General features: G+C 34.8%; 1 protein-coding gene across 6 annotated transcripts; it reads left to right on the top strand.

Moving 5' to 3' along the window:
- Positions 1-1,089: 1,089 nt before the first annotated feature.
- LOC127119831 (protein ENHANCED DISEASE RESISTANCE 2) lies at positions 1,090-15,991 on the top strand. Of its 6 annotated transcripts, none has more exons than XM_051050164.1 (22): positions 1,090-2,038; positions 2,354-2,428; positions 3,986-4,039; positions 4,191-4,256; positions 4,497-4,600; positions 4,924-4,991; positions 5,076-5,192; positions 5,313-5,353; positions 5,447-5,547; positions 8,575-8,670; positions 8,999-9,063; positions 9,313-9,384; positions 10,149-10,304; positions 10,492-10,718; positions 10,791-10,830; positions 10,972-11,126; positions 11,212-11,313; positions 13,001-13,045; positions 13,135-13,275; positions 14,684-14,779; positions 14,911-15,012; positions 15,607-15,991. In XM_051050164.1, the coding sequence occupies exons 1-22, from the start codon at positions 1,898-1,900 to the stop codon at positions 15,712-15,714; spliced, it is 2,172 nt and encodes a 723-aa protein (XP_050906121.1). In that variant the 5' UTR covers positions 1,090-1,897; the 3' UTR covers positions 15,715-15,991. The 6 variants fall into 6 exon arrangements, with proteins under 6 accessions (XP_050906121.1, XP_050906120.1, XP_050906119.1 ...); XM_051050163.1 differs by having other exon boundaries at positions 10,969-11,126; XM_051050162.1 differs by having other exon boundaries at positions 4,188-4,256.
- The last annotated feature ends 11,459 nt before the right edge of the window (positions 15,992-27,450 follow it).

The raw sequence follows: 27,450 nt of genomic DNA, 5'->3' as shown, positions 1-27,450 counted from the left end.
AAGGGTGTTGGTTTCAGAGAAAATCACAATGTTGAATATTGGATTCTCTTGTTTGAAAAATGATGACAAAATGATTTTACATGTGCTTGATATTAATCACACAAATAGATGAAAAAAGTTAGTTAGATTCAAATCAAGAGCATTTCATGATTTGAGTTAAATGAGCAAGTGAAATGGAGTAAAAAGGAAAAGTGGTTTTGACCCATTTCCCATCTTATTTGAATCAAGTGTATTGTGTGATTCGAATTAGAAAGCACGCGATTCTAATAAAGTGAAAAATTTGATTCAAATCAATTCAAACAAAACCAATTGAGAAATGAGGAAAAACTTGTATGTTTCGAATCATGTGTACTGTCTGATTCGAATCAAATGAACCAGAGGTGACCCAAATCAGTCTGATTCGAATCAAGTGCACAAAATCTTGTATGTCTCTTATTCGAAAAACTTTGGATTTTCCTTTATTCAATTTGATCCGAGTTTGAGTATGTACTTGATTCGAATCATGTACACAAAATCTCAATTTTTCATGGTTTTCAAAATACTTTTGAGATTTTTCTTTCCACCTAACTTAAATCTTTAACAGACATGATTTTTGTTCCACTGACTCATGTAATTGACTAAAAGCATCATGATCAGGTTCAAACCTAACTATTGGTTTATGCATGCTAAAAAATGAATCGTTTCAAAATTTTATTTAAAGAAGACATCCGATTATATAGGATACTCAATATACGAAAATAAATAAAAACAAAAACGATAATACAAATAACAAAACCATCGCATTCGTATACTCTAGAAGTACTTAATTTCCTTTTATTACAAATTTTCAACTAGTTCTTATATTATAGAATTTCAAGTAGCATTTTCTATAATAAAATAGTGATGACATAACTATTGATTACCCTGTCCTTATTGTTAGTTCCAACCTTACCATCTGCCTAACTAGCAGAGCAGAAGCCTCTCATTTGAAATCTCAACAACGTCACTCTTTGCTTGGTTGTCCACACACCAACACCACACCCACGCGCATAAAATTAAATTCCAATTCCTAATCCCACTATACCAGTACACTTTACCTTCACAAGTTAACCCCCAACCCAAATCAAACAACCAGACGCAATTACTACAATCCCCAATAAAACAAATTTCCAACCCTCCAAACTCAAGGCCATAATCGTCATCTTATCTAGTAATAGCAAAAATCAAATGGGACCTAACTCCTTTTCGATCACGTACTCTCTCCAAATACAACCACCAAAATATCAACATTAATTATTCATCAACATTCTGATTAGTGTTAATTTTTTAATTAGTTATTCAATTAATCAGAATAAGACGCCACATTGCGTCGTCGCGCCAATACGCGTCTTACACACACGCCTCAATAAAATCGTTCCACGTGTCAAAATGCTTCTTCCACGGTCACAGCTTTTTCTAACTTACGCGGGATCTCACACTTGCGCTGGTTAATCTCTCTCCCTCTCTCTCTCTCTCTCTCTCTCTCGTGTACAGTTATTTCTTCTACGTCGTCGTTTCAAGGTTTCACCGATCCAATCTTCGTCACCGATTCTGAAGAATCGAACTCGAGCGAAGAATTCAAGGTTTCAAGAAATTGGCGAAGAACAACTACGAATACCGCTATTGCTGAATTCGAATTTCGAATCCTAAGCTCTTTCGTAACAATTTCGTGGAATAAAAGATCAAAGAACAGTGCAGTGGAACCGCTGGTTCCATGATCTTCCGTCTCCGGTACCGGCGATGATTTATAAGGTCATTTAGCTTGCAATCGATCTCACCGAAGCGAAAATTCTCCTTCTCCAGCTTCCGGCCGGCAAAACTTCCAAACTGTTCTCGTTTTTTTTCGTTGGAAGTTTGAATTTCGTGCTCAGGTGAAGCGATGACGTCGAAGGTCGTGTATGAAGGGTGGATGGTGAGGTATGGCCGGAGAAAAATTGGGCGATCGTTCATTCACATGAGGTACTTTGTGTTGGAATCGCGGTTACTTGCTTATTACAAGAGAAAACCGCAGGATAATCAGGTGAATTTTTAACGTTATTTCTTAATTTTTCCTCTTTTGATTTTTTTCCTTCTTTCTGCAAGGGATAGCTAAATTCTGTTAGATTTTCGTTTTCTTGTTTGCTGCAATTTCGTGGTTAAAGTTTTCACTTCATGGAATCACTTTATGATGTGAAAAGGGAATGGAATTTTTGAGTTTGTCTCTCAGCTTTTCAAAATTATTATGCTTGGTGAATTATTTTGTCTGTATCTTTTACTTTACAAAGGTGTTTGAGAGAAGATGCTGCTAAAAAAAATTGATACTATGAATATTTATTTATTTTTATGCTCTTTTTAGGTTCCTATTAAGACACTGCTAATTGATGGCAACTGTAGAGTGGAGGATAGAGGCTTGAAGACCCATCATGGACATGTGAGTTCTGCTATACCCATCAGAGGAGTTAGTCCTGACCATACAATTACAATGGATTATCAGGATTAGATGTAAGTAAAACAATCTTGACAATCCATATATGGCTGTGTGGTCAAGATTATCTCCTCTCATCTTGTTTTATGTTGATATGACGTATTGAAAAATGTCTACTGGGTTTGCTTGTATCAAGAGTAATCCTGCTTGGAAATTGAAAATGCACTGAATGGAATCTAGTGAGTTGATGGAGTGAGGTGATGTCAACATGGACTGTCTTATGGCATGTCCTACAATATATTCAAATCATGGTTCTTTTCCACCGACGGCATCTAGTAAAATTATAGGAAGAAATGAAATTGGCCTCGATGTAGTAGAGTAATGATAGATATACATATGATTTTACACGAAATTAAACCCCTTTGTATGCCATTAGGTTTACAGTTTACTTAGGGAGCTGTGTAGGGTCCCATGAACACCTTCTTTGAGAAGTTTTTGACTTTAGTTTTTCCTGTATAGATTAAAAATGGAATTCATTCCAATAAAATATTCTAAAGTAGAAGGTCAAGGTATCATCCTTCAACATGACAAAAAATGAAAAATAAACATTTATAACAGCTTTTTAATCTATCTGCATGACTACCAGAGGAATTCCTTAATGTTTTTGGTGCGTTAAGCGCCAAAGTGAGGCTAAAACCTATCCCATCTTGTAACAAAAGTGTGAACATAGATTTCTCCTTAAAAATCCAAGCATTCACCTTCAGGTTCCAAAGATGTCAAATTAATGCATACATTTCTCACTGTTACAAAATCTATCTGTCCTTATTCCTCCTCAAACCTCTATACCCAATCAAACAAAATTCTCCAAGCTTTAAGTGCACAAGCACAATGCTTACTCCTATAGCTGGACAAAACAAAAATAAATATGCAGTTTTCTCTGAAATTAAAGAAACACATAAGGATACAAAGGTACATCTAATAGTCTGTGAACCTAATGTTTATTACTTGCATTGTTCCTGTTTAGTACCACCATTTTGATAAACCCAAACCCTACTAGCTGGACAACTGTGTTTCATTCTGCGACTAGCGTTGCCTCAGCTGCTTCGATTTCATAGACAATAAGTTTGTACATGCTATCTGGCATCTTTTTTTGTTTTACTAGTTTACATTCACTGGAATGATATGTATATTTGCTCACTTTTTGATGTGTAGTTGTACAAGTAACCAGACAATTCTTAGTCATTGCGTAAAGTAGTTAGAAATTCTTTTTTATTGTAAAAATTATGAATGCTTTTAGAAGATGGAAATGATATGGCAACAATTTTGGTTTACTTTTTTCCTCCTTCACGTAAAGTTGAATTAAACAATTTGACCGTAGGTTCTATTTAAAAGTGGCATATACTGGGTTTTGGTATTGGTAGTCCTATTTGTAGTTGAAATATACTTTTCTTTTAACCGTTTAGAGATATGCTATACTAACAGTGGTTTTGTTCAATCCATAATTTTGCCTGCATACTTTTTAAATATGCAACCTGCATTTATTTTTTACTTATTTTCGTGTAGATGGTATATGTTTTGTCTGTTTACAACAAGAAAGAAAAGAACCAGCGGGTTATGGTGAGTTGATTTTTATCTAATGTACATTTATACTTATATCTCATTAACTAATTAATTAATGAATTAATGTTATTTTGTTTTTTTTATTTAGCCTTTTTTACCAAATGATTTAGCTGTTGCTGATATTTTATTACTTGGGTTGTTGTAGCAGATGGCTGCTTTTAACATCCAAGAGGCCCTAGTTTGGAAGGAAAAAATCGAGTATGTAATTGATCAGGTATGTTTCACCAAGGCATAGTCCTATTGTATTCATTAAACGTAGATCAATATCTGTGTTCTTGATTTTCTGGTTAGACTTTATCTTTCTGATGTATATTGACTTAAAATGAGAATAATTATTTTGACATGGATAAAATAATGCCTTGTGATCTTACTTTTTGTAAATTCATCTTAGTAGGAAATGCTTTCCTGTTGTGTAAGTTGTCGATAATGTGATATTGAACTTAAATGCATGCAGCATCAGGGGGCACAACCATCAAATGGTAACAAATATATTTCTTTTGAATACAAATCTGGGATGGACAATGGGAAGACGGCTTCTTCCTCTGACCGTGAAAGCCAGTAAGTATTCGTGCTTCGATTTTCTACTTAATTTTGTAGAAGGTGGTATCATGTAAAGCATACCTACTTTTTCAGCAATGTTGTTTCCCATGTGATTGGATTATGCCTGGTCTTGTTGAATACCCTTATCCATTCTTTGGAGATGCTAGTGCAGTTATTCAGGGAGACGTAATAGACCATGACTTAGTTGTCCTTCCCTCTTTTGTTGCATTGCTGAGCAAATAGTTCCACTGTATTTAGTTCTTGAATGCCATTTTTATCGTGCAAACCCTCCTCCTATTTATTCATAACATAACATCCAATATTATTTTTGGATCCACCAGGTTTAGTGCTCAGGAGGATGAAGATGAGCCTTCTTCAAATTTGTTAAGGAGGACAACGATTGGAAATGGTCCATTTTGTATCCTTTCTGCTTGTGGGTTTGCAATTGCTCTGTGATAATCAAAATTTATGCCTATCCTTTTTTGAGCTGCAGGGCCTCCGGAATCAATTTTTGACTGGACACGAGAGATAGATTCAGATTTGTCAAATCAGAATGCCAATAACCAAGTTTTCTCAAGGAAGCATTGGCGTCTGTTGGAATGCCAAAATGGTATGCTTTCCTGCAGTCACTGATACATAGATACATAGATACATAGATGAATTTACTGCTGTGATGATGTAAAAGACAATGTTATTATTACTGAGATGATTTTCTTCCTGACATTGACAGGACTTCGAACATTTGAAGAACTTCTTGAAGTTGATTACCTTGTGCGTTATTTTCTATCCTTTATTTTTGTAGTGTGCTACATTTTGTAAACTATTTGGAACACACAACCATCTTCTCTTTGATTCTTTATGTAGCCAAGGAGCTATAGTAGAGCGATGAAGGCAGTGGGTGTTGTGGAGGCTTCTTGTGAAGAAATTTTTGAGCTTGTGATGAGCATGGACGGGACACGGTTTGAGTAGGTGTTCTGCATAATTTCCACTATTTTCATGTTGCTGTGTGTTTGTGGTTGTCATTCTATAATATAATTATATTGCAGATTATGTGTTATTCTCATACCTTTTTGTTTATGGATAAGGGAGAGCAATTAGAGTTGTCATTTTAAGATATTGTAGAGCGTCCATTCCATTTTAGAGATTTTACTTACCTAGTCTTGGACAACGTAGTCAAAGCACCAAAAGTTATGACTAAGGGGCTGATGCGAGTCTCCAAAAGAGGCAAGCTATTCTTGGTACCTTAGAAGTGATTCCAGTATCTTATGAATGAAGTAAAATAACTCCAAATCACAACCATCTGATAGAACCTGGTAATAATCAGTGAATAGATGAAGGAATAAAAAGGGGTGTGATGTAGAGAATCATAGCTTAAAAGGAGTGGAGAGGGTTTTGTTGTTTGTGGGGGGTGGGGGGGTATACACCTGATAACTGAAGTGGTCAGGGGTAGGCTAGGATTGCCCGGGTTGTTTTTCTCTGTTAGTAATAATCTTTTTTCCTTTCCAAATCAGAATGTTATCATACTGATACAGGTCTGGAATCTGCTTTAATACAACATTGTTTCCTCTCTGTTCCTTGCTACTTTTCTTCTACATTCCCACCTGAAATCTGCTTTAATACAACATTGTTTCCTCTCTGTTCCTTGCTATTTTTCTTCTACATTCCCACCTGTATTAGAACTTTTGTTTAAAGATGCTTTTAACGGATACTACTACATGAGCTGCAATAGAGTCTTGAATAGGGAGAGAGTTTAGAGAAAAGTTTGCAAGTATGGAGGAAACAAGAGTCAATCCCATTTGAACTTAGACTTAGAATTTGAGTTGGACCTAACTCAACACTGCAAACCTGTTTGTAAGATGAGGGATGCCTCCCACTTATGAACACATCTTCAGACCATATCTCATCTAATGTGTGACTCTCAACACACTTCTCTCTCGCCCAAGACTTGATATCTATCGCATGACCTGAGTTGCCGAATGACCGGTGGTTCAACGGATCTTGAATAAGCTCTGATGCCATCCTAGAATCTAGGTTGAACCTAACTCATCCCTATAAAATTGACTTGTAAGGTGAGCAACGCCTCTCACTAATAAACATATTTTGGGGAAGTATTTTATATTGATCTCGGTGGCAGATGCTGAGAAATTTGATGCAATATTGATATCTCTTGGAGAAAGAGCATTGCGTCAGTGCCAATGGTGGGGGCACAAACACCTTTCACCAAGTTAAGAGCAGTTCAAGGACACTGACTCCAAGGTTTCAGAAAAATTGGTTCATTGTTTATTTAGCCCATTGTTTAGCATTAAAGAAACAAGCACTATCATGGAGTATCATGAGGAGTTTGCGATTATTTCGGCATCATTGAAAATATGGACAAGGAGATATTAAAATTGTTGTCGAGGAGTCAAGAGGAGCACGAAAGTAAGGACCTTCTCCAATGGGCCAATCAATGAACCAAGACTAAGACTCTAGTCTCCGCTCAGAATCTTAGAAATTGGGTACATAGGTCTTGTCTCTTATATCATCTCCATTTAGCCATTTCCTGGCCAATGTGAAACCTGACTTTCTCTACTCACTTGGATTCCCAACATCACTACTTTTGTAATGTGAAGTTTGCAAGATTGGAGAGACACATGTAGCCCAATAACTAGGAGGATGCTCTAGATATCAAGCCCTGAGCGTGAGAGAGGGGTGTTGAGAGTCACATTATATGTGATATGAATTGAAAAAGCATTTATAAATGGTGGAAGACATCCCTCATCTTACAATTTGGTTTTGCTGTCTCCCACTTATAAACACCTTTTTAAGGGTATGGTGACAGAATCGGACCAAAGATTGTGAAAACATAAATTAGACTACTGACTTTTTTTTTGGAAAACTTGGTAGGATTCTAGTTATTGTCCTCTTCTTTTCAGAAGTTGTGCTCTGTTATCATTAAATACAAAATTTAAATATGTCCGACAACTTATTTTGGTCATTGGATATATATATATATATATATATATATATATATATATATATATATATATATGTGTGTGTGTGTGTGTGTGTATATGTATATGTATATATATATATATGTATATATGTATATGTATATATATATATATGTATATATGTATATATATATATATATATGTATGTATATGTATATATATATATATGTATGTATATGTATATGTATACACACACATATATATATATATATATATATATATATATATATATATATATATATATATATATATATATATATATATTGTTTTTGTTTTTTAAACTCCACATAACATGCAATTCCATGATCCTTTCCTTCATTGAAATTACTCTTGCTATCAAGTGACTTAGAGTGTTCAAGCCACGAAAACTGATAGAGACCAATGTAATCATAACAAAAGATATTAGAGGAAAAGAAATGGAAAAACTATTATAAATTTAGATAAATAATACTTTATTGTTAATAGAACAATAATAGTCGAAGATGGGGCAAAGCTATGATACAGAGAGGAAAGGAATCCTACTCTGACCCTAGCAGGAGCTTGCTCCGTCATATCCTCTGAAACCCTAAAACTTATTCTTATATAATACGAAGGAGAACTTGTTGAATCATATCTTTATTGTAAGAAGGTATTATTCATAAAATCTTTATTAAAAATTACTAATAGAATATTCCTATGACTAATGAGATCTTATTGAATCATATCTTTATTAAGAAGATATTATTTATAAAATCTTTATTATAAATTACTAATAAAATATTCATATTACTTATACTTTGTCACTACTAGTCTCATTGAGCCCACCATCTCATCTTGGGTCCTATTAAAAACTTACAGGGATGTCAGTAGTTTTGCGGCACCTTCAATCTGTACTGATAATGAAATATGGAAACGAAATAAATTTCTTGTTTTTCAGTTCCAAATATTTGATGATCTATAGTTCTGCGAATATCTTGTCCATAGACAGAATTAGTAAGCTTGTTATTTGCATTGCTGCAGATGGGATTGCAGTTTCCAGGAAGGTAGATTAGTTGAGGAGGTGGATGGGCATACAGCAATTCTTTATCACCGACTTCAGTTGGACTGGTTCCCAATGTAAATATAATCTAACATTGATAATACTCCTAATTTGTAGTTTATATTATATTTAACTTTATCATCATTTTTGCATAAATGGACATTGGACATAAATGTCTTTTACAGAAGAACCATCTTTTCCTGTAATATTTTAATATTAATTTTCTGAATAAATTGTTTCCTTTCATGCATGTAGACCTATATCTAGATCTCCTAATAAAATCTGAATTGTTATTTGTACCTATGAAAGCTTGATTTAGGACTGGATAAACTATTTGAAAAATGGCTGCACATCCAGAAAGTAATTACTTACATTGATCAAATGTTGGTGTGTTTATTGTGGCAGGTTTGTGTGGCCCCGTGATCTTTGTTATGTACGATACTGGCGTCGAAATGATGACGGAAGTTATGGTAGGAAATTTTTGTTTTTCCGCTCAACGTTTTCAGTTTATGTGGTGGCACTGACTAAGGAAACACAAGTAGGAAATATTCAAAGAAAAGTGAATAATTTATATTGGGAACTCGGAATATTGAATACTTTCCTCTTTTAAGTAATTAAATGCATTTAATAGAAGGTATTAAATGTTCCTTAGTACATGTTAGCAATCCCTATGTTATTAATTCTGTATGTTTATTTATTTATATTTCTTCCTCTGGCAGTTGTTTTATTTCGCTCTAGAGAACACTACAACTGTGGTCCACAACCAGGGTGTGTCCGGGCACATATTGAGAGTAAGATTTCTTTTTGATCTGATTCTGTCCTTCAAAATTCAAGAGTAATCTATATTTTCTTGGGTTCTCGATATTGTCAACTTATTATAGAATAGGATTTTGCACATGTCCTCTCTTGTGTTTTGCTAATAGTCGTTTCAAGGGCGTTGCTTCTTCCAGCTTGGGTGAATTGAGCAGCTTTTCCTTTTTTTTGTGCCTTGATTGTACTTTCTATTTTCTGCTTTTGGGGATGGTGTCCTTTGACCTTTCACTGCAGTTATCTGTATCAATTGCTATAAAGGCAGATATTGCAAGCATATGAGCACCATCAAATCTTAAATCTTAAAACCAATGGATTTATGTTTGGCATTATATAACTCGTTACAATATTTGGATAACTGTTTCAAGTTGTTTAAATTCATTCTTAGTATCATAAGGATGTGAATACTATTCTTATGTGTTTTTAAAAAAAAGTTTAGCTAACATTTAAAATACCCTTGGAAATCATTTATTAAAGCAAAGTGTAAGGGTAATAATAGGAATTAAAATTAGAAACCCTCCTTTGTAAATGAAGACTATGAGAATGTGACTTTATTTTTTTCTTGGGAATCTTTTATACGCAGGAATAATTTTTTAATCCTGCAACAAATATTGTAATACCCATTCCCTACACATTTAAATGACTTGAAAGAAACACACCATGTTATTTTAAGATACAATCTCCTTATCTTCATAGATGAAAATTGTCAATGAGTTTGTATGGGTCTAAGAGCTGGTTTGTACAGGTGGAGGATATAACATCTCCCCCTTAAAGCCTAGGAATGGGAGGCCCAGGACACAAGTTCAGCATCTTATGCAGATTGATCTGAAGGGTTGGGGTGTGAGTTATATACCGTCTTTCCAGCTGCATTGTCTACGCCAACTATTAAATAGCGTAGCTGGTGAGTTGATTTTCTTGTATGTGATTTACAGTTTTCTCTTGGAATGATAATATCATTGGTTTTTCATACCTCCCCCCCCCTCTCTAAAGCATGAATGTACGTCTGCCCCATTTTGTATATTTTTTTTGTGGGAGAGCATGCTTTACAATGAGTGTATCAAAATGCTTGATCTTTTCCCTCTCAACAGGTTTACGCGAATGGTTTGCCCAGTCAGATGAAAGGAACGCTCCTCCAAGAATTCCTGTCATGGTTAATATGTTCTCAACATCTGCTTCAAAGAAGAGTCAGAAAACAAATGATATTTCTGTTAATTCTACTTCTCTTGATCAAAATGCTGCACACAGAAACTCTGCTCTACTAGATGAATATTCCGATGAAGATGAGGATTTTCAAATAGCAGAACCAGAGCAAGAGGTATCATTTGCATTCCCTCATTTATAGTGTTACCCTTTGCTATATTAACTCTAATTGTATTTAATATTTCAGGCGTTCTCAATTGGCCGTGAGAGTGATGTTAGAAAAACAGGTAGCTGCTTGCTATACCTAATTTTAATATAATAATAATATTATAATGATTATGCCCGGGCATGAAACACCAGCATACAGAGATGCATGCACATGAACTAGGTTTGATTAGATCTAATCATTGAGTATTTCTTAACAGAAGCCTTGGATGAAGAGTCCGGTGATGAGATCGACTTATCTTCCTTTTCTGGTAATTTACGCCGTGATGATCGTGATAATGCTCGGGATTGCTGGAAGATATCAGATGGAAATGACTTTAGAGTCAGAAGCAAGAATTTTTGCTATGACAAGTCAAAGGTCTTTTATTGTTCTTTTACTTTTCCCAAATCAAATTTCTTCATTGTTTAAGTGTATTCTTATTCCTTTATGGTGAAATGTGAAGGTTCCTGCAGGAAAACATCTGCTGGATCTTGTTGCTGTTGACTGGTTTAAGGACTCAAAAAGAATGGACCACGTGGCTAGACGTCATGGTTGTGCAGCACAGGTGAGAATTAGAGTATTGTCTATGTTTTTTAGTTGATGAAGATTATTGGTAGGTGGTAGGAACTAGGTAATTTTTTATAAAAAAATAGGGATAAACCCAATTACAGAGACCAGAATCACAGGTCCCTTGCTTTTAATGCTCACAAAACAAGAAGATTAAAAGAGCACTGCAAAAATTTGAGGGTCGGCAAATCCCAAGGCTTACTCCATGACTGAATTTCCTCTCCCATACCTTTCCCTCCTTTTATTATAGCTTCTTATCCTTTCCCCTATGTTCCCGCATCTCTCCCTAGTCCCTCCTCTCCTTGTAGGCAGTTTTACAGCCCGTATCTCCTATTTTGTCAAATTTCCTAGTGGTCTGGCATAAAAGTACATACATATTCTGCCTCCTGAAGGATCCACCTTGTCATCAAGGTGGAGTTCTAGGTGAGTGCCCTGTAGAAAATGGAAGGAGTTCTACCAGTTTCACTTTGTTTGAAGCACAATAGCCAAGTGATAATTAAAGGATAACCATTTCTGTCACTTCATCCTAATTACACTTTATTTATAGGGTCTTTCAGTTTATTACTTTATCATGTTGTGTGAATATATTCGAGACCTATGACAGGCTTCTTGTCACTTATCTAAATGAAAATGATAATATGAATATATTTTCAACATATTATATTATTACAGAAATTTATATACATTTTCCTCAAGGTTTGCTCTTATTACACTTAAAGACCCTTTTTTTTTGGAGGCATAACACCGATTCTTAATTGTAATGGAGACCAGTAGCATTTTAAAGTAATGGATATCTGTCCACGCTTCAGATGTCTTGTCCTAGTCGTGAAAGTGTTGAAAGATCCCCATCGACAGAAATATAGTTAAAATAGTTCTTGATCATTATAAAGCTAGGTCATTCCTAACCGCTTGAGCTAGCTTTTGACTTTGAGTTGGGCCTAGTCCAACTTTGAACATGGTATGAGATCTATTTAGGAGTTATTCAACCACCTGCATTTGTTCACGTTAGATATCCATTACGGAGTGTGAGGGCATGTGTTGAAATCCTACGTTGACTAGAGATGTGGTTAAGGTTTAACAATCCTCAATTCTTAAACAGAATTTTGGAGTTGAGTTAAATCTAATCCAAATTCTATGGTCTTTATTAAAAACATGATATGATACGGGACACATTCTCTCTCTTTTGGAAATTATTGTCGAAATCACTGTGTTTGCATTTTTTCTTCTTTTTCAATAGATAACTAAAATTATTCATAAATATTGGATCTGTGGACCAAATTTTATTTTTATTCACCTTTCAACCTACCTAAGACAATGTCCCCCACAGTTTCTCCTTGTCATCATTCCAAGGTTGCTTTAGTCGTGAACAGTACACTACAAGGTTGCATTTCATTAAATGCTCTATAGCTTCAAAACAACCCACACCTACATGTGGTTTAAACACCTCATAGCAGGACAAGACATAGTTCACAGACCTCACCCACCCACCTGTTATAGAAACACACAGATTAAGAGGGACAGTTTTTCTTAAATTGGAGGGTTATATGTTGTAACAAGCACAAACGTTAATGTCGTGAATTTGATTTCTCTTTTACTATTTATAATTTATTCAAACTGTTGTTTTTTTTCTTTTTCTTTGAGGCTTTTGCTGACTAATGGACCTTTTCTTTTTGGTGTCTATGCAGGTTGCTTCTGAAAAGGGATTTTTCTCCATTATCATTAATCTTCAGGTGAATCTTTTATAAATATGGCTAAATCCACTTTAAACTGCAAATGTTTAGGTTTTTGAAGTAAATGAATGTGTGTTGTGTGGCTGCAGGTGCCAGCTTCATCACATTACAGTATGGTATTTTATTTTGTGACCAAGGAGTTAGTTCCTGGAACACTCTTGCAACGCTTTGTTGATGGTGATGATGAATTCCGAAACAGCAGGTTGAAGCTCATCCCATCAGTCCCAAAGGTATTCATTCATTTAATATTGTTCACCATATATTGGGCAACTTTCACTACCTTCTGGAAGTTAATTTTATAATGTGGCTGTTACCGACATTCTTGTGTAGTTACGTTTTTAAGTGCATTTTATAACTCTGTCCCATGTTTGTTGCATGTGTGATGGCTGTTTCTATATTTTGCCATTTATTTCTTGTATTAAATATTTTTCTCTCATTTATTTTTTATTTGTCTCCATATGGTGTTTAATTTGGAGAATGTTTTCAGTTCTGTTTTTCCATCAGCATTTTCTTGCTGCTGTTTTTCAGATTTATTGTTTATTGTCTTGTAATTTATGAGAAAGGAAATAATTTACCCCCACTTTCCAGTCATTAAAATTATGCTTCGAACAGTATGTTAGAAGCAAGGAAATGATTTTTACTCATACTGCAAAATATAAGTAAGAAGCAGTCCATAAATGTTTTTCGTTCATAGTTTGACCAAATTTTAGATGGACTTTGCAGTCAGCTTAGTAAAGTAATGCAGAAAAGCTAGATCATATATCGGCTAGGTTGGCATAGTTTGTCGGTTATAACAGATTTCAAAATGAGCTCTCCCTTTAGGCATTTTTTCACATTTCTCCTGATGGGAGAAAGAATGTTGTAAGTCAACAACGTATTCACCTAATGGGAATAAAAGTCAAGGAAAGCATAAAAGGTCATTTCCCCGGAAGTCAGTAATGCCCAGTGTTAGAATAGTATATATATCTTATATCTTTTATATTATACTAGAGTCTCTGAAGTTGTTTCTTAGGATCAATTTATTATTTTATAGTATCTTAGAGTATCAAGCTGTTATTTGGTCTGTATCAAAAAGATTCAAGGTCCTAATTATTTTCTCTCTTTCTTTTATCTAAAATCCCACAATTTCTTCATAACTTCAGAAGCACAACCATCTGATAGGGCCTGGTAATAATCAGCGTATGGAAGAAGAAAATAAGAAGGGGGTGAGATGTAGAGAATCATAGCCTAGAGAGAATAAGTGCAATATCATCCTCAATGTAACTAATTGCAATATCTTATTACACTCAAAATTATTAATTTAAAACTTGTAGTATTTATAAACATTTCATATGTCCGAGTTCACTTTCTCAGGTTTAACTTTACAAAATGGTAAGTTATTATATAGTAATTCCTGCTAGAAATTTCATGCATATATGCTTTTGCTTGGCTCAATTCACATGTCTAAATCTCTCATTACCATATTTTTGGTTTCATAGGCTAGAACTCTCCTTTCATTTTTCCCAATTTTATCATGGGATTTTTTTTCTTTTCCTTTTCTATTTGTAATTATAATTACCATCTTTTTGCTGAAGGTCCAGAGGAACAAGTATATGTTTCACGCTTTGCTTGTTACTGATTTTCCAACAAAAAATGCAGGGTTCATGGATTGTACGCCAAAGTGTTGGGAGCACTCCTTGTTTACTGGGAAAGGCAGTTGATTGCAACTATATTCGTGGTCCGAAGTATTTAGAAGTAATATTTCATTGAATTTATCTTCGCATTGTTGTCTATTCTTGTTGTACTAAGCTTCCCACTAATGAATGTTGTATTGTATCCTCCCTAACTTGTTTCTTATTATCTAATCAATTAACTTTTGTCTGTAGATTGATGTTGATATCGGTTCTTCTACTGTTGCTAATGGAGTTTTGGGGTTGGTTATTGGCGTGATTACAACACTGGTGGTTGATATGGCTTTTCTTGTACAGGTATGTTTTTTACGGTGTAGATTTCATTTTGCTAGTAATGAACGTCTAAGCAAGTTATAGGATTTAAGTGGGAGTGTGATTGGATAGACCTATTTAGCGGTTGCATGCAGTGTGGAAAATTTTCATGTTCAAATTTCAAAAGTATAATAACTTGGATTCACATTTAATAAAATACTTGATTTTAGTTAAATTTTTTCTTTGAATTATTTTTTTGGTTGAATTCACTTGAGACGGCTGTGGGTTTCTAATATTGCTGATTGTGTAGACCTTCTAATTTAGAACAAATCTATCTGCCTTACTTTTCCCCCTAATTTTGCCAATTTTTTTGCTTGTCACACTGCAAGTGCTAGGAGATATAAGTACTTAATTTTAAATTTGTGGAGGCTTTTATTGATGGAATGTTAAATGAGAAATTATCTTATATACAGTAGGATTATTGGCGGGTGTGTTTGAGAGGTAAAATCTGTAATTTGGTCTGAATAAATGCAGACATTTTCAAACAATGGAATTATTTTGACAATGGATTACTTGGCAGTTTATTATTGTCTTTTGGGTTATATTGCGAAATCGTGACAAGATTGTTACAATTAACAGGCAAATAGTTCTGATGAGTTGCCCGAGAGACTTATTGGAGCTGTTCGAGTTTCTCATTTAGAGCTGAAATCTGCCATAGTCCCCAAATTGGATCCAGATCCATTATGACAGGCCAAGTCTTTTCTAATGTTCTTTTATACAAAATCATTTGTTTGCAATATGCTATTGTATCATTTTTCATTCTACTGGGATGTAGGTTCATTGTTTTTAAATTGGTTCTTTCTATAAAATATTAAAAGGAAAATTTTCTTCTCTTCTCTTTCATTTTTGTTTTTGAAATGTATTTAGTTCAGGGTCAAGCTGATATAGGAACTGTATTTTGTCAACGTATTCATATTGGGATATATATTTCATCTGATAATGAAGTATCACCATATAGTTTTAATCTTGTCTTTGTAGATCCTTTAAACTGTTGAGCTTTAAGCCATTTCATTCAGTTGTGCGAAGTTTTGTTGTCTTTATTATTTAAAGTTGATTCAGATCTATAAATTCTTTCCTGACAAACCAGTGATATTTCTTACCATTATATTGCAGTGAAAAATCAATGATAATAATAAAAATTCACATTCGTCCCACAAGGACATGTTAATTTGAATTTGAAGACATTAGTTGAAGTGTTTTAAAACTATTAGTAATAATGCACCAGTACTAGGATATTAGGTCTGGAATTTAAATCCATTCCAGCAAAAGATTTTATAATATTTGATCAAACTTATTATTATTTGACAAACTTTAAATTTAGTTAGAGTTTAGATCCTTCTATTTTAGGCTGTGTTCAGCATGATAAAACATACTCTCCTCCGTATCTTTTTAAATGTCATTTTCTTGAAAAAAATTTGTTCATTTTTAATTGTCACTTGTAAATTTCATTTTTGTCAAAGTTATCCCTAGGTAATTATTATCGAGAGAGAAAAAGTAAAATAAATATAATAAATAATTAAAGATATTATAGGTAAGAAGAATTATTGTTTGAAAAGTAACAATGATTAACTTCTTTTAGTATGGGTAAAAAATTAAAAAATAATACTTAAAGAATAAGTGAAGGAGTAATATTTTTTACCATGAGGGAGGTTGACTTTTGCTGTCACGTGTCCTTTTTTAACTTGATTTTTTTAAAATTAAAAATCAAACTAAAATTATTATATTAAATATTTTATTTTATTTCTTTCTCTTTATTATGCATTCTCTTTTTCATGTGATGTTCTTCATATTCATCGGTTGATCTTTGATCTTTATCTTAATCATTTCTTTAAATAGTTAAATCTGAAAACTACAACAACAATAAACATGGTTGGTTAGCAATTGATTTTAGATTTGAAAATTACAACAACAAATTTGGTTGAACTTTGCATCATTCTTCATCATCATCATCAATTATTGCTCTTCATCTAAATCATTTTTTTTATAAAATTTAAATAAAAAAACTACAACAACAAATACGTGTAGCAATCGATTTTTAGATCTAAGGTTGTAGTGTTCTTCCTATATTGGGTCGCCCCTTCCTTGGGCAGTCCAGTGGAATACGGTCCATCTGACAGGGAAGTCTAATAAGAGAAAGTCCCCGTTGACTCCGAGAATGTATGTAGTCAATAATCTCTTTAATAAAGGGGAACAATTGAGATCGCTTCAAAAGGGGGAAGGGCCTTAAACCATAACCCTAGAAATTCCCTATAAAGGAATGATCCCGGAAGAGGTATATATCAAGTTATATTCTCTCAATACCATCCAATACTGCTCAGAGAGCATTTCACTTCCAACAATTCTAACACCAATCATTTAACCGTACAGTGGTGCCCATTGTGGACCTCAGTAAAACTAACCTGAGCCGCACCTCTCTCTAGAAAAAAATCACTACCGTCCCTGCCATACCCTCAATATTCATTTTCGACAATTACCAGACATGGTGAACAAAAGAGCTTCATCCCTTACTCCTGAGGGTACCAGCGGTACAAGCGATGCCGGTGTCACGACGGAGATGCGACCCGTCATTGACTAATTATGTCGCCACAATCGAACATTGGAAGATGACGTCCACAACATTAAACAACGACAACAGGAGGTCAATCCCCCGGAAGAGACGAAACTATTAGAACCTCAACCTCTCTCGGACGAAATATGGGCCCCCACAGTTCCTAAAGGCTTCAAACATCCATCCCTGACCAAGTTTGATGGACGCAGCGACCCATACGAGCACATTGCATCCATCAACACCCACATGGCCATCATAGGAGCATCATACTCTCTAAAGTGTAAGTTATTGTCATGCACCTTCATGGAAGCCGACCTTCGATGGTATATGGGCCTTCCCCGGGCCTCTATTAACAACTACCAGGAATTGGTGAGAAAACTGGTAAAACAATTTAACAATAGTCGCCATGGAAGATGTCCACCACCTGTTCAACATTCACCAGGGCCTGTCGGAGATGCTGATGGACTATCTCGCCCACTTTAACGAAGCCACGATCAATGTAGTCCTTCCCACCAGGAGATGTTTGTGGGAAGGACTACATTGATCGTCCACCACATGCCTTCCCCGGGCCTCTATTAACAACTATCAGGAATTGGTGAGAAAACTGGTACATCAATTTGACAATAGTCGCCATGGAAGATGTCCACCACCTGCCTGTTCAACATTCACCAGGGCATGTCGGAGACGTTGATGGACTATCTCGTCCACTTCAACGAAGCCATGATCAATGTAGTCCTTCCCACCAGGAGATGTTTGTGGGGACATTCTAGAACGGACTCAAGGCGGAACACTTCAATGAGTCGCTCGCCTAAAAGTCGGCGCTCTTACTGGCCGAAGTAGTCGCACCAGTGCGAAAACAGCAAGACCACACGTCACATGCTCAACACCATAGCCAGAGGATTCATCGGAGGCGGCGAGACCAAATCAACTTGCGAAAGATACGCCTGCCAAGTCCTCAGTGTCGCAGCGCAAAAAATACTCGAGCATACTAACACTCAAAATAACTATAGAGTCTCCATCGAAGTTCTATTTTTTAAAGGGAAACATTGATGAAATCCTTGAAGAACGAAAACATGGTCGTCACAACTAGTTTCAGATACAGGAGTCGGTTATGCGAAGGGATGATATTAACACTCCTCACATCCGTTCTACTCAACATGAACCTTTTAATTAGTTAGGGTGAAATGTTTATCATAAAATGTTTGCATTAAAAGACAATTACGAAAGGGGGACAATTTAGTTTTTTTTATTAATATGTCTGACAAGATGTTGAATCTCGCTCCAACGTATCTCTAGGTGCGATGGGGAACTCAAGGCTACGTAGTTCTTTGGTATAAAATGCTTGTGTGTTGGTTGTTTTTAGAAAATAGTGTTTAAGTCACATTCGAGCGATGAAACATTTGCTTGTATGCTCGCACTATGGAGACATAATCATCTGTTTGTATTTCGCGTTGAAATGAGTCAAACAATATTCTTTTTTTATCAAAAGTTGGTTTTAGTTGCACGAGAGAAAGATATTAATTTGATGAGTTGAGATCGATTTTAGGTTGTGGAAGCAAATGACAATGCAAATTAAGCGTGCGCTAAGCCCTCGATTATTCAGAAAACATGTGAATATGCATTCACCCATTCCTTCCAAATTAATTAGAGTATTTAAAGAGAAATTTAATTTAAAAAGAAAATATTTTTTTTTTATATTTGTAAATTTTATTTTGTTTTTGATATTTTTATTTTGGCTTTTTTATTTTTTAATAATAATAAACTAAACTAAATAAACAAAAAAAAAGATAAATCAACTAAATAAAAATCCAGGGTGCAAATAGAATAACAGGTTGGTGTAAAACCAAACAAATTCAAGGGCCCAACCTGGGGGAGCCTAGCTGACAAAAAATAAAAAAAAAGCTAAAGGAAAAATGAAAACCCTGATGAGTGACCATGTTTAAGCCTGAATAATGTTCGTTTTATTTCCAGTATAATGCTTAAGCCCCTTTGGGGCCTTTTTTGGTTATATTATTATTATTATTATTATTATTATTATTATTATTATTATTATTATTATTATTATCATTATCATCATCTTATATGCATGTTTCACCCTAATTGTGCGTATAGCTCCAGGCATATCTTTAGATTGTCCAGGCTCATGTTTTAGTGGTATGCATAATAACTCGATCTTGCTGCATATAAACTCACTTTTCTTTAATTAAGTCATAGATTTTGAATTAATTTACTTGTTAATGATTTAGACCTTTTGATTTAGTCGGTTTGTTAGAGGTTATTTAAACCTTCGATTCGGTCATATGTTTGATTAACATAACCCGGCCAGAGGTTCTTATTTACATGGCCGACTTCGTTAGGTCATAGGTTTTATTAACATAACCCGACCATAGGTTCTTATTTACATGGCCGATTTAATTAGGCAAAGGGTTTTATTTATATAACCTGGCTAGAGGTTCTTATTTACGTGGCCGATTTAATTAGGCCAGATGTTTTATTTACATAACTCGACAAAAGGTTCTTATTTACATTGTCGATTTAATTAGGTCAGAGGTTTTATTAACATAACCAGGCCAAAGATTCTTATTTACATGGATGATTTAATTAGGTCATCGACGGTGTCTAACACGCTTACCGCTACTAGGATGAGCTCAACTTTACTGTAAAAAACTAGAAATGATAACACATAAACATATGAATTGAGGGTGCCTCATTAAAACCACCATTGCCCTTGCAATGGAAAAGAATGCGTCCCCCAATTAATAATAGCATTACATAATGTTAACTATAATAAAACCTTAGGTTGATAACATTCCAAGCCCTTGACATTTGTATTCCTTCCAAATTCTCTAGTTTATAGACTCCATTATTCAGCTTCTGAGGATCTGGTAAGGTCCTTCCCAATTAGGAGATAACTTTTCCTTCTTTTGTGTATCTATAACCTTCTTCAAAACCAAGTCGCCCTCTTGAAAACTTCTTAGACAGACTCTAGTGTTTAACCTCCTGTCCATTCTTTGCTTCGCTGAACATTGTCTCACATGAGCCATTCTCTTGATTTCTTCTATGAGGCCGACCAATTTATCTAATCCCTCATTGTTAAGACTATCTTCAAAATTTATTCTCGTCAGGTTGGAGAGTCAACTTCTACTTGAAGGTGTGAAAGACACAACAGGAGGGGGGGGGGGGGGGGGGGGGGGGGTTGAGTTCCACTCAAATGTTAATCAACAAAGAGATAAAAACACAAGTACTTTTGTCCTGGTTCACTTGAAACTCAAAGCTACTCCAGTCCATCCGCCAAAGTGATTTTTTATTATACACAAGGACTTAATCCACTATAATCAACTGATTACAATAATCACAAAGAATAACCTTCTTTGTCTTATCAAGGATCCGACTATACCCTAGTCTCCTTAATGACTCACAAAGAATAACTTTCTTTGTTTTCTTAAGAATCCAATTATACCCTAGTCTCCTTAAGAAATCAAACAAACAGTTTGAATAAAAGTTTGTGTGTTACAAGTTGCTTCTACACAAGCATATTTTACACAAATGATAAATAAATACTTAAAGACAAACTGTATAGAAAATGATATCTTTTCATAAATAAACTTTGTCAAGTTTTGCAGCGCTTCAATATTCTTGTTTTTCTTCAAGTCTCCAAGTCACACTTATATAGCATAAGGAGAAGACCGTTGGAGGGAAAAATGGAAAAACCAAATAGAGTGGTTGTTCACTGTTGGATGGTGAAAGGAGTGATACTGCTTACTGTCCTTCGCCCAAAAATTCAGTGACAGGTGTGATGTATATTACTATTCTTGCCCATGATATCAGGTAGTGGAAATAATATTTGCTTTGTACTATGTACTATTTGATCACGTACCCATTTGATCTTAGCTTCAAGTTCATTGGCTTATGATGAAAGTTGATGAAGCATGAAATGAAGAAACATAAAACTAGATTCAGAAACTTCAGAATCTTCAGTCAGAGCCTTGACAACGTAAGCAGTCTGGCTTGAGATCTTTAGTATCTTCAAAATCTATAGTCAAAACCTTGATAACCTCAATTTCTGGCTTGAGATATTCAGAAACTTCTACTAAGTAACAAAACTTCATAAGCTTGCCATTCTTTAGAAGCTTGATAATCAGAGTCACATCCAGAAGCATAAGTGAAGAGAATGTTGCAGCAGCAACCTAACATCTCTTCAAAAATCTCTTAGTAGTGAATCAACACAGAAGCAGAAAGAACATTGGAGCAACAACTTAATATCTCTCAGAACTTCTTATAATTAGTGCAAAAGCGGATTTGGAACTCAATTATTCAAAAATTGATGACGTCGCACGTCATAATCTCAAAATTAGAACTGGCTGTTAAAGCTACACAATAATAAACCATTAGCGTGCCAAAATTGTTGTCACATAAATACAAATTATTATCATCAAAACTCAAGGTATAAATGCAAAACCAAATCTTGTTCTAACAATCTTCCCCTTTTTGATGATGACAAAAACATGTGTTTTGATGAACAGTTTTGTATAGGGTAATCATAAAAGGATACATCTTACAGAAGCACAAAGCTCCCCCTGAGATGTATAATCTAAAAAGATAAAATCAGAATGTAAGAACACTTTCCTGATTAACCTTTTTGAAGTACTAGAGTGATCTTCCATCAGAATTTGGTTTATCTTCAGAAGTTGCTTGAATTTATCCAGAGCACTGGTTGTCAATGTCAATATTTTGATGAACTTCACTTCAGAAGCTTGGTTCTTTTTGAAATTTTATTTCAGAGCCTGATTACCATGGAATTTGAATCTTGATGCCAAGTTCAGAGCCTGGTTTTCAAAACCTTGAAGACTTGATGCTTGATTCTGATTCCTGGTTGAGATCTTTCTTAATCAGTAGCGTGAAAGTTTTTTTGGACTCAAATAGTAGACCATTTCATCTTACATTCTGATCTTACAAACTTCTGATGTTTTGAATTTAACCCTGCAAAATAATTAAAAAACTATTCTTCGAAGTAGAGGTTATCAAAAACATTAGCAAATGTTTGGATTCTTATTCAAGAATATAGGTATATCAAAATAAATTACGATTCTTCCCCTTGGTTATGTTTCTCCCCCTTTATCATCAATCAAAAAGACAAATGAATTTTTTTTGGAAAGAAACAAGAAGATTTTCATTAATTATGCTAGAAGGCATAAAAATATACAATTGATTAAAAAGATAGAAAACCAAATAAAAAAATAGAAATGCAACAAGTTCTCAAACAAACATAAAAAAGGCACACACACACACACACACACACACACACACACACACACACACACACACACACACACACACACTTGGACATAAATAAAAAAGGGCACACACACACACACACACGCGCGCGCGAAGACTAGTTTAGAAAGCTAAGGGTTTTGGGAAGGAGGAGGTGGCGGAGGAATAACTAGGTAGTCATCCGGGAGATTTAAGGGATCCACCAATAGGTCAACATTATCTTCGAGACAAATCCCCATGTAGTATGCCAAAATTTATGGTGGATCGATCTTTGTGAATATATGATAGTTTTTCGATGGGATACTAATACTGCTGATTTCTTCTTTGGATGGAGGAATGCTTTCACTGGTGGCAGATCTTGGAGGAGATTGATAATGAGCTTATTGTTGTTGTTGTTGTTGTTGAATCTCTTGTTGAGGAGCAACGATTGTTGAAGTTGTAAGAGAGGATGAACAATTGCAGAGAGGGTGTTTGAAGGTTTGAAAGAAGAAAGTATATGAATATTGTGCGCGTAGTGTGAAAATGTGAGTGAATTGAGTTTATATATAATTTTTTTTACAATGATGACAAGTTAAAATACACAAACATGGGGGGAAGCGTAAGATATTTTAGCCTAATTCTAAGAAATGCGAAACCCAATGTGTCACGCCATCATCACACATGCTTAGAAAGTGGGACAACTGTCACCCCTTAGAACCACATGATATTAAACGACAAGACAACCATTTAATGCAACAATTATTCAGAATCAAAAAGACAAATCGATAAGATTGCTTCTGATTAGAATCTTTCTGATTCATGAAACTTCCTTACGTCAGAAAGCTCATGTTTTAGAGATAACAAAATAAATTTTCAGAATCTTATCTAGAGTTTTAAGATCTTAGCATTCTGAAATTCAACTTTTCATTCTGGACAAGAGTCCATACATAAGTTTTTCATAATGAAAATGAATCTATCTTCAAAAAGGAGTTTTGTAAAGATATCAACCCATTGATGGTCTGTATAAACAAATTTTAGGTGAAAAATACCCTTCTGAACATAGTCACGCAAAAATTAATGTTTACTATCAATATGCTTAGCCCTAGAATTCAAGATAGGATTCTTAGACAAACAAATAGTAGAAGCATTATCACAGAGAATAGGAATGTTACTCTCGAGTACCTGATAATCTTCCAACTGACTTTTCATCCATAGTATCTGAGTGCTGCATCTAGAAGTTGCAATATATTCAGCTTCGACTGTTGAAAACGTAATTGTTGACTGTCTCTTGCTGGACCACGAAATCACATTGTCTCCCAGAAATTGACAACTTGCAGAAGTACTTTTCCTTTCTATTCTATCTCCAGCATAGTCAACATCATAATAGCCTACTAATTTATATTCACTTGATTTTCTATAAACCAAACCAAGGTTAATAGTACCTTTTAGATACCTAAAGATTCTCTTAATAACAATTAAGTGAGTCTCCCTAGGATTTGATTGGAAGCGAGCACATAAGCAGACACTGAATAAGATATCAGGTCTAGAAGCTATTAGATAAAGGAGAGAGCCTATCATACCTCGGAATAACTTCTAATTTACCTTACTACTTCCCTCTTCTTTCTCCAGAATGCACGTGGGACGCATTGGAGTTTTTTCTTGCTTGCGTTATGAAAAGTTGAACTTCTTCAGAAGTTTCCTGGTATACTTGCTCTGATGAATGTACGTTCCTTTTGAACGTTGATCAATATGGATTCCCAGAAAGAACTTGAGTTCTCCCATCAGACTCATTTCAAATTCTGCCTGCATTGACTTAGCAAAATCCTTGTACAGAGAAACATTAGCAGAACCAAAAATAATACCATCAACATAAATTTGCACAACCAGAATATCATTTTTAAAGGTTTTGCAAAAAAGAGTCGTGTCCACTTTCCCTATGGTAAAATCATTTTCCGAAAGAAAGTTACTAAGTCTATCATACCAAGCTCTAGGAGCTTATTTCAGACCATATAGAGACTTTTTCAGTTTAAAAACAAAATCTAGATTTTGAGAAATTTCAAAACCAGGGGGTTGATGCACATACACTCCTTCAGAAATGTATCCATTTAAGAATGCACTCTTAACATCCATCTGATAAAGGATGATGTTATGATTGACTGCAAAAGAAATTATAAGATGAATAAACTCTAACCTGGAAACTGGAGTAAAGGTTTCTGTATAGTCTATACCTTCTTGCCGACTATATCATTATGTTACCAGTCAAGCCTTGTTTCTGACAACTTCGCCCTTCTCATTGAGCTTATTTCTGAAAACCCGTCTGGTTCCAATAACATGGAAACCCTTTGGTTTCTGAACAAGATCCCAAACATCATTCCTGGTGAATTGATTCTGTTCCTCTTGCATAGCCATAATCCATTCATTATCCAGAAGAGCTTCATCGATAATTGTGGGTTCTATCAGAGAAACTAACCCCAAAAGAGTTTCTTCAGAATGTTTGAATGAAGATCGAGTTCTAACTAGAGCATCTTTATCTCCCATAATAAATTCTTCAGAATGAGAGGTTCTTGATCTACTCTTCTTATGATGAGTGATACCAACAACAACTTCTGGTTGAGTCTCTTATGAGTCTTTTGCTTTAGATTCTTTAGCTTTTCCTTCTGATTTTTTATCCTCAGATTCTGACAAGTTAATCATCATATATGCGAATTTCTCAACTAGCTTTGACTTTTCAGGGTCAATCTTATCATTGAATCTAACATGAATTGATTCTTCAACAATTTATGTTTCAGTGTTAAAGATTATGTAGCCTTTAGAGCATTCAGAATATCCTAACAATAAATACTTCTGAGCTTTAGAATCAAATTTGCCAAGATTCTCTATAGTGTTCAACATAAAACACTCACAACCAAAAGGATGAAAATAAGAAATGTTGGGCTTTCTGTTATTCCACAATTCATAGGGAGTCTTACCCATAATAGGTCTAATAGAAATCATGTTCTAAATATAGAAAGCTGTGTTAACTACTTCTGCCTAGAAATGCTTAGCCATGTCAGTTTCTTGGATCATGGTGCGGGCCATTTCTTGCAAAGTCCTATTCTTCCTTTCCACAACCCCATTTTGTTGTGGAGTTCTAGAACAAGAGAAATAATGGGAAATTCCATTTGTATCAAAAATATTTTCAAAATTTGTATTTTCGAATTCGTCACATTATCACTTCTAACTCTGACTATTTTGCAATCCATCTTTGTTTGCACTAGTGAGCAGAAAGTAAAGAACACAGAATGTGGCTCATCCTTGTGCTTCAAGAACTTTACCCATGTCTAACGACTATAGTCATCAACGATGACCAATCCATACATCTTATCATTGATAGAGTCAATTTTCACTGGACGAAACAAATCAATATGCAGAAGTTCTAACGATATAGAGGTAGAAACAACAGTTTTCGCTTTGAAAGATGTTTTAGAAAACTTTCCTTTATGACATGCTTCATGTCGCACCTAAAAAAATGAGAACACGATTTAACTGAAGCGCAATCACACGCTCACATGATGGACTAAACAGAGTCGCCACCGAACTTTATTTATTCCCAAAAAGGAAAGGGGAAATATCGATAAAACCCAAGAAAGAACGACAATTATATTGGTCGTCGCAACCAAATCAGGATTCAGGAGTCGATTACGCAAGGGGAAGGTATTAGCACCCCTCACGTCCGTTGTACTCAACGGGAACCATTAGGTTAGTTGTGCGCGTTAGTGTTAGTTTAGAAATGTTATGTTTCTCAAGTTATTATGAGGGAAAGAATAATAGGATTGAAAGAAAAGAGAAGATGTTTTTGGATTTTGAAACGAAGGGGATTAAACCTAAATTTTTTATTAATGGGTCTGACAAGATTTACAAATCCTGCTCCTACGTATCTCTTGGTGCAATAGATAACTCAAGGCTTATGTAGTTCTGGCTAGAAAATGTTTGTTTGTTGGTCAATTTTAGCGAAAGCTATATTGTATTAATCGATGAAAAACATTGTTTTACCCAAAACAGATGAGGAGCGAACGTATACATTGCGTCGAATGGATTTATAAATCAACATTCGAAAAAATGTCACTTATCTCAACTCAACAATTATGGATGAAGCATTGCTTCACATCATCTTAAGACATAATATCTTTCGTTTATGAAAATGTTTTCCTGATCAATTGCACGACGGTGAAAAAAGAGTTTGATTGGTTGAACGTATTTTTGGGGTTTGAAAGACGGGTATTTATGATTTGCAAGCTCTTAAAACTTGAGTCTAATACTCGGGACAACATCTGGATCTTTTACCCAGGTAATCTTTTTCTTCCAATTTTAATTATGAAAATGGTTTGAATATTTACAAGTGTTTTAGAGGAGAAGGCGAATACATAGGGCTTACAAGCTCTTACACATTGGGCCTAATATTCGGGATTACGACTGAATATTTCATCCATGTAGTCTTTTTCTTCCAACTTACTTATGAAAATGGTTTGAATACTTACAAGTGTTTTGGAGGAAAGACGAACACTTATGGCTTGCAAGCTCTTACAACTTGGGCCTAGCATTCGGGACTACGAATAGACCTTTCACCCAGGTAATCTTTTTCT

This window comes from Lathyrus oleraceus, chromosome 2 (assembly GCF_024323335.1).
Source record: "Lathyrus oleraceus cultivar Zhongwan6 chromosome 2, CAAS_Psat_ZW6_1.0, whole genome shotgun sequence".
NCBI classification, from domain to species: domain Eukaryota; kingdom Viridiplantae; phylum Streptophyta; class Magnoliopsida; order Fabales; family Fabaceae; genus Lathyrus; species Lathyrus oleraceus.
This window is presented reverse-complemented; position numbering and strand designations above follow the sequence as displayed.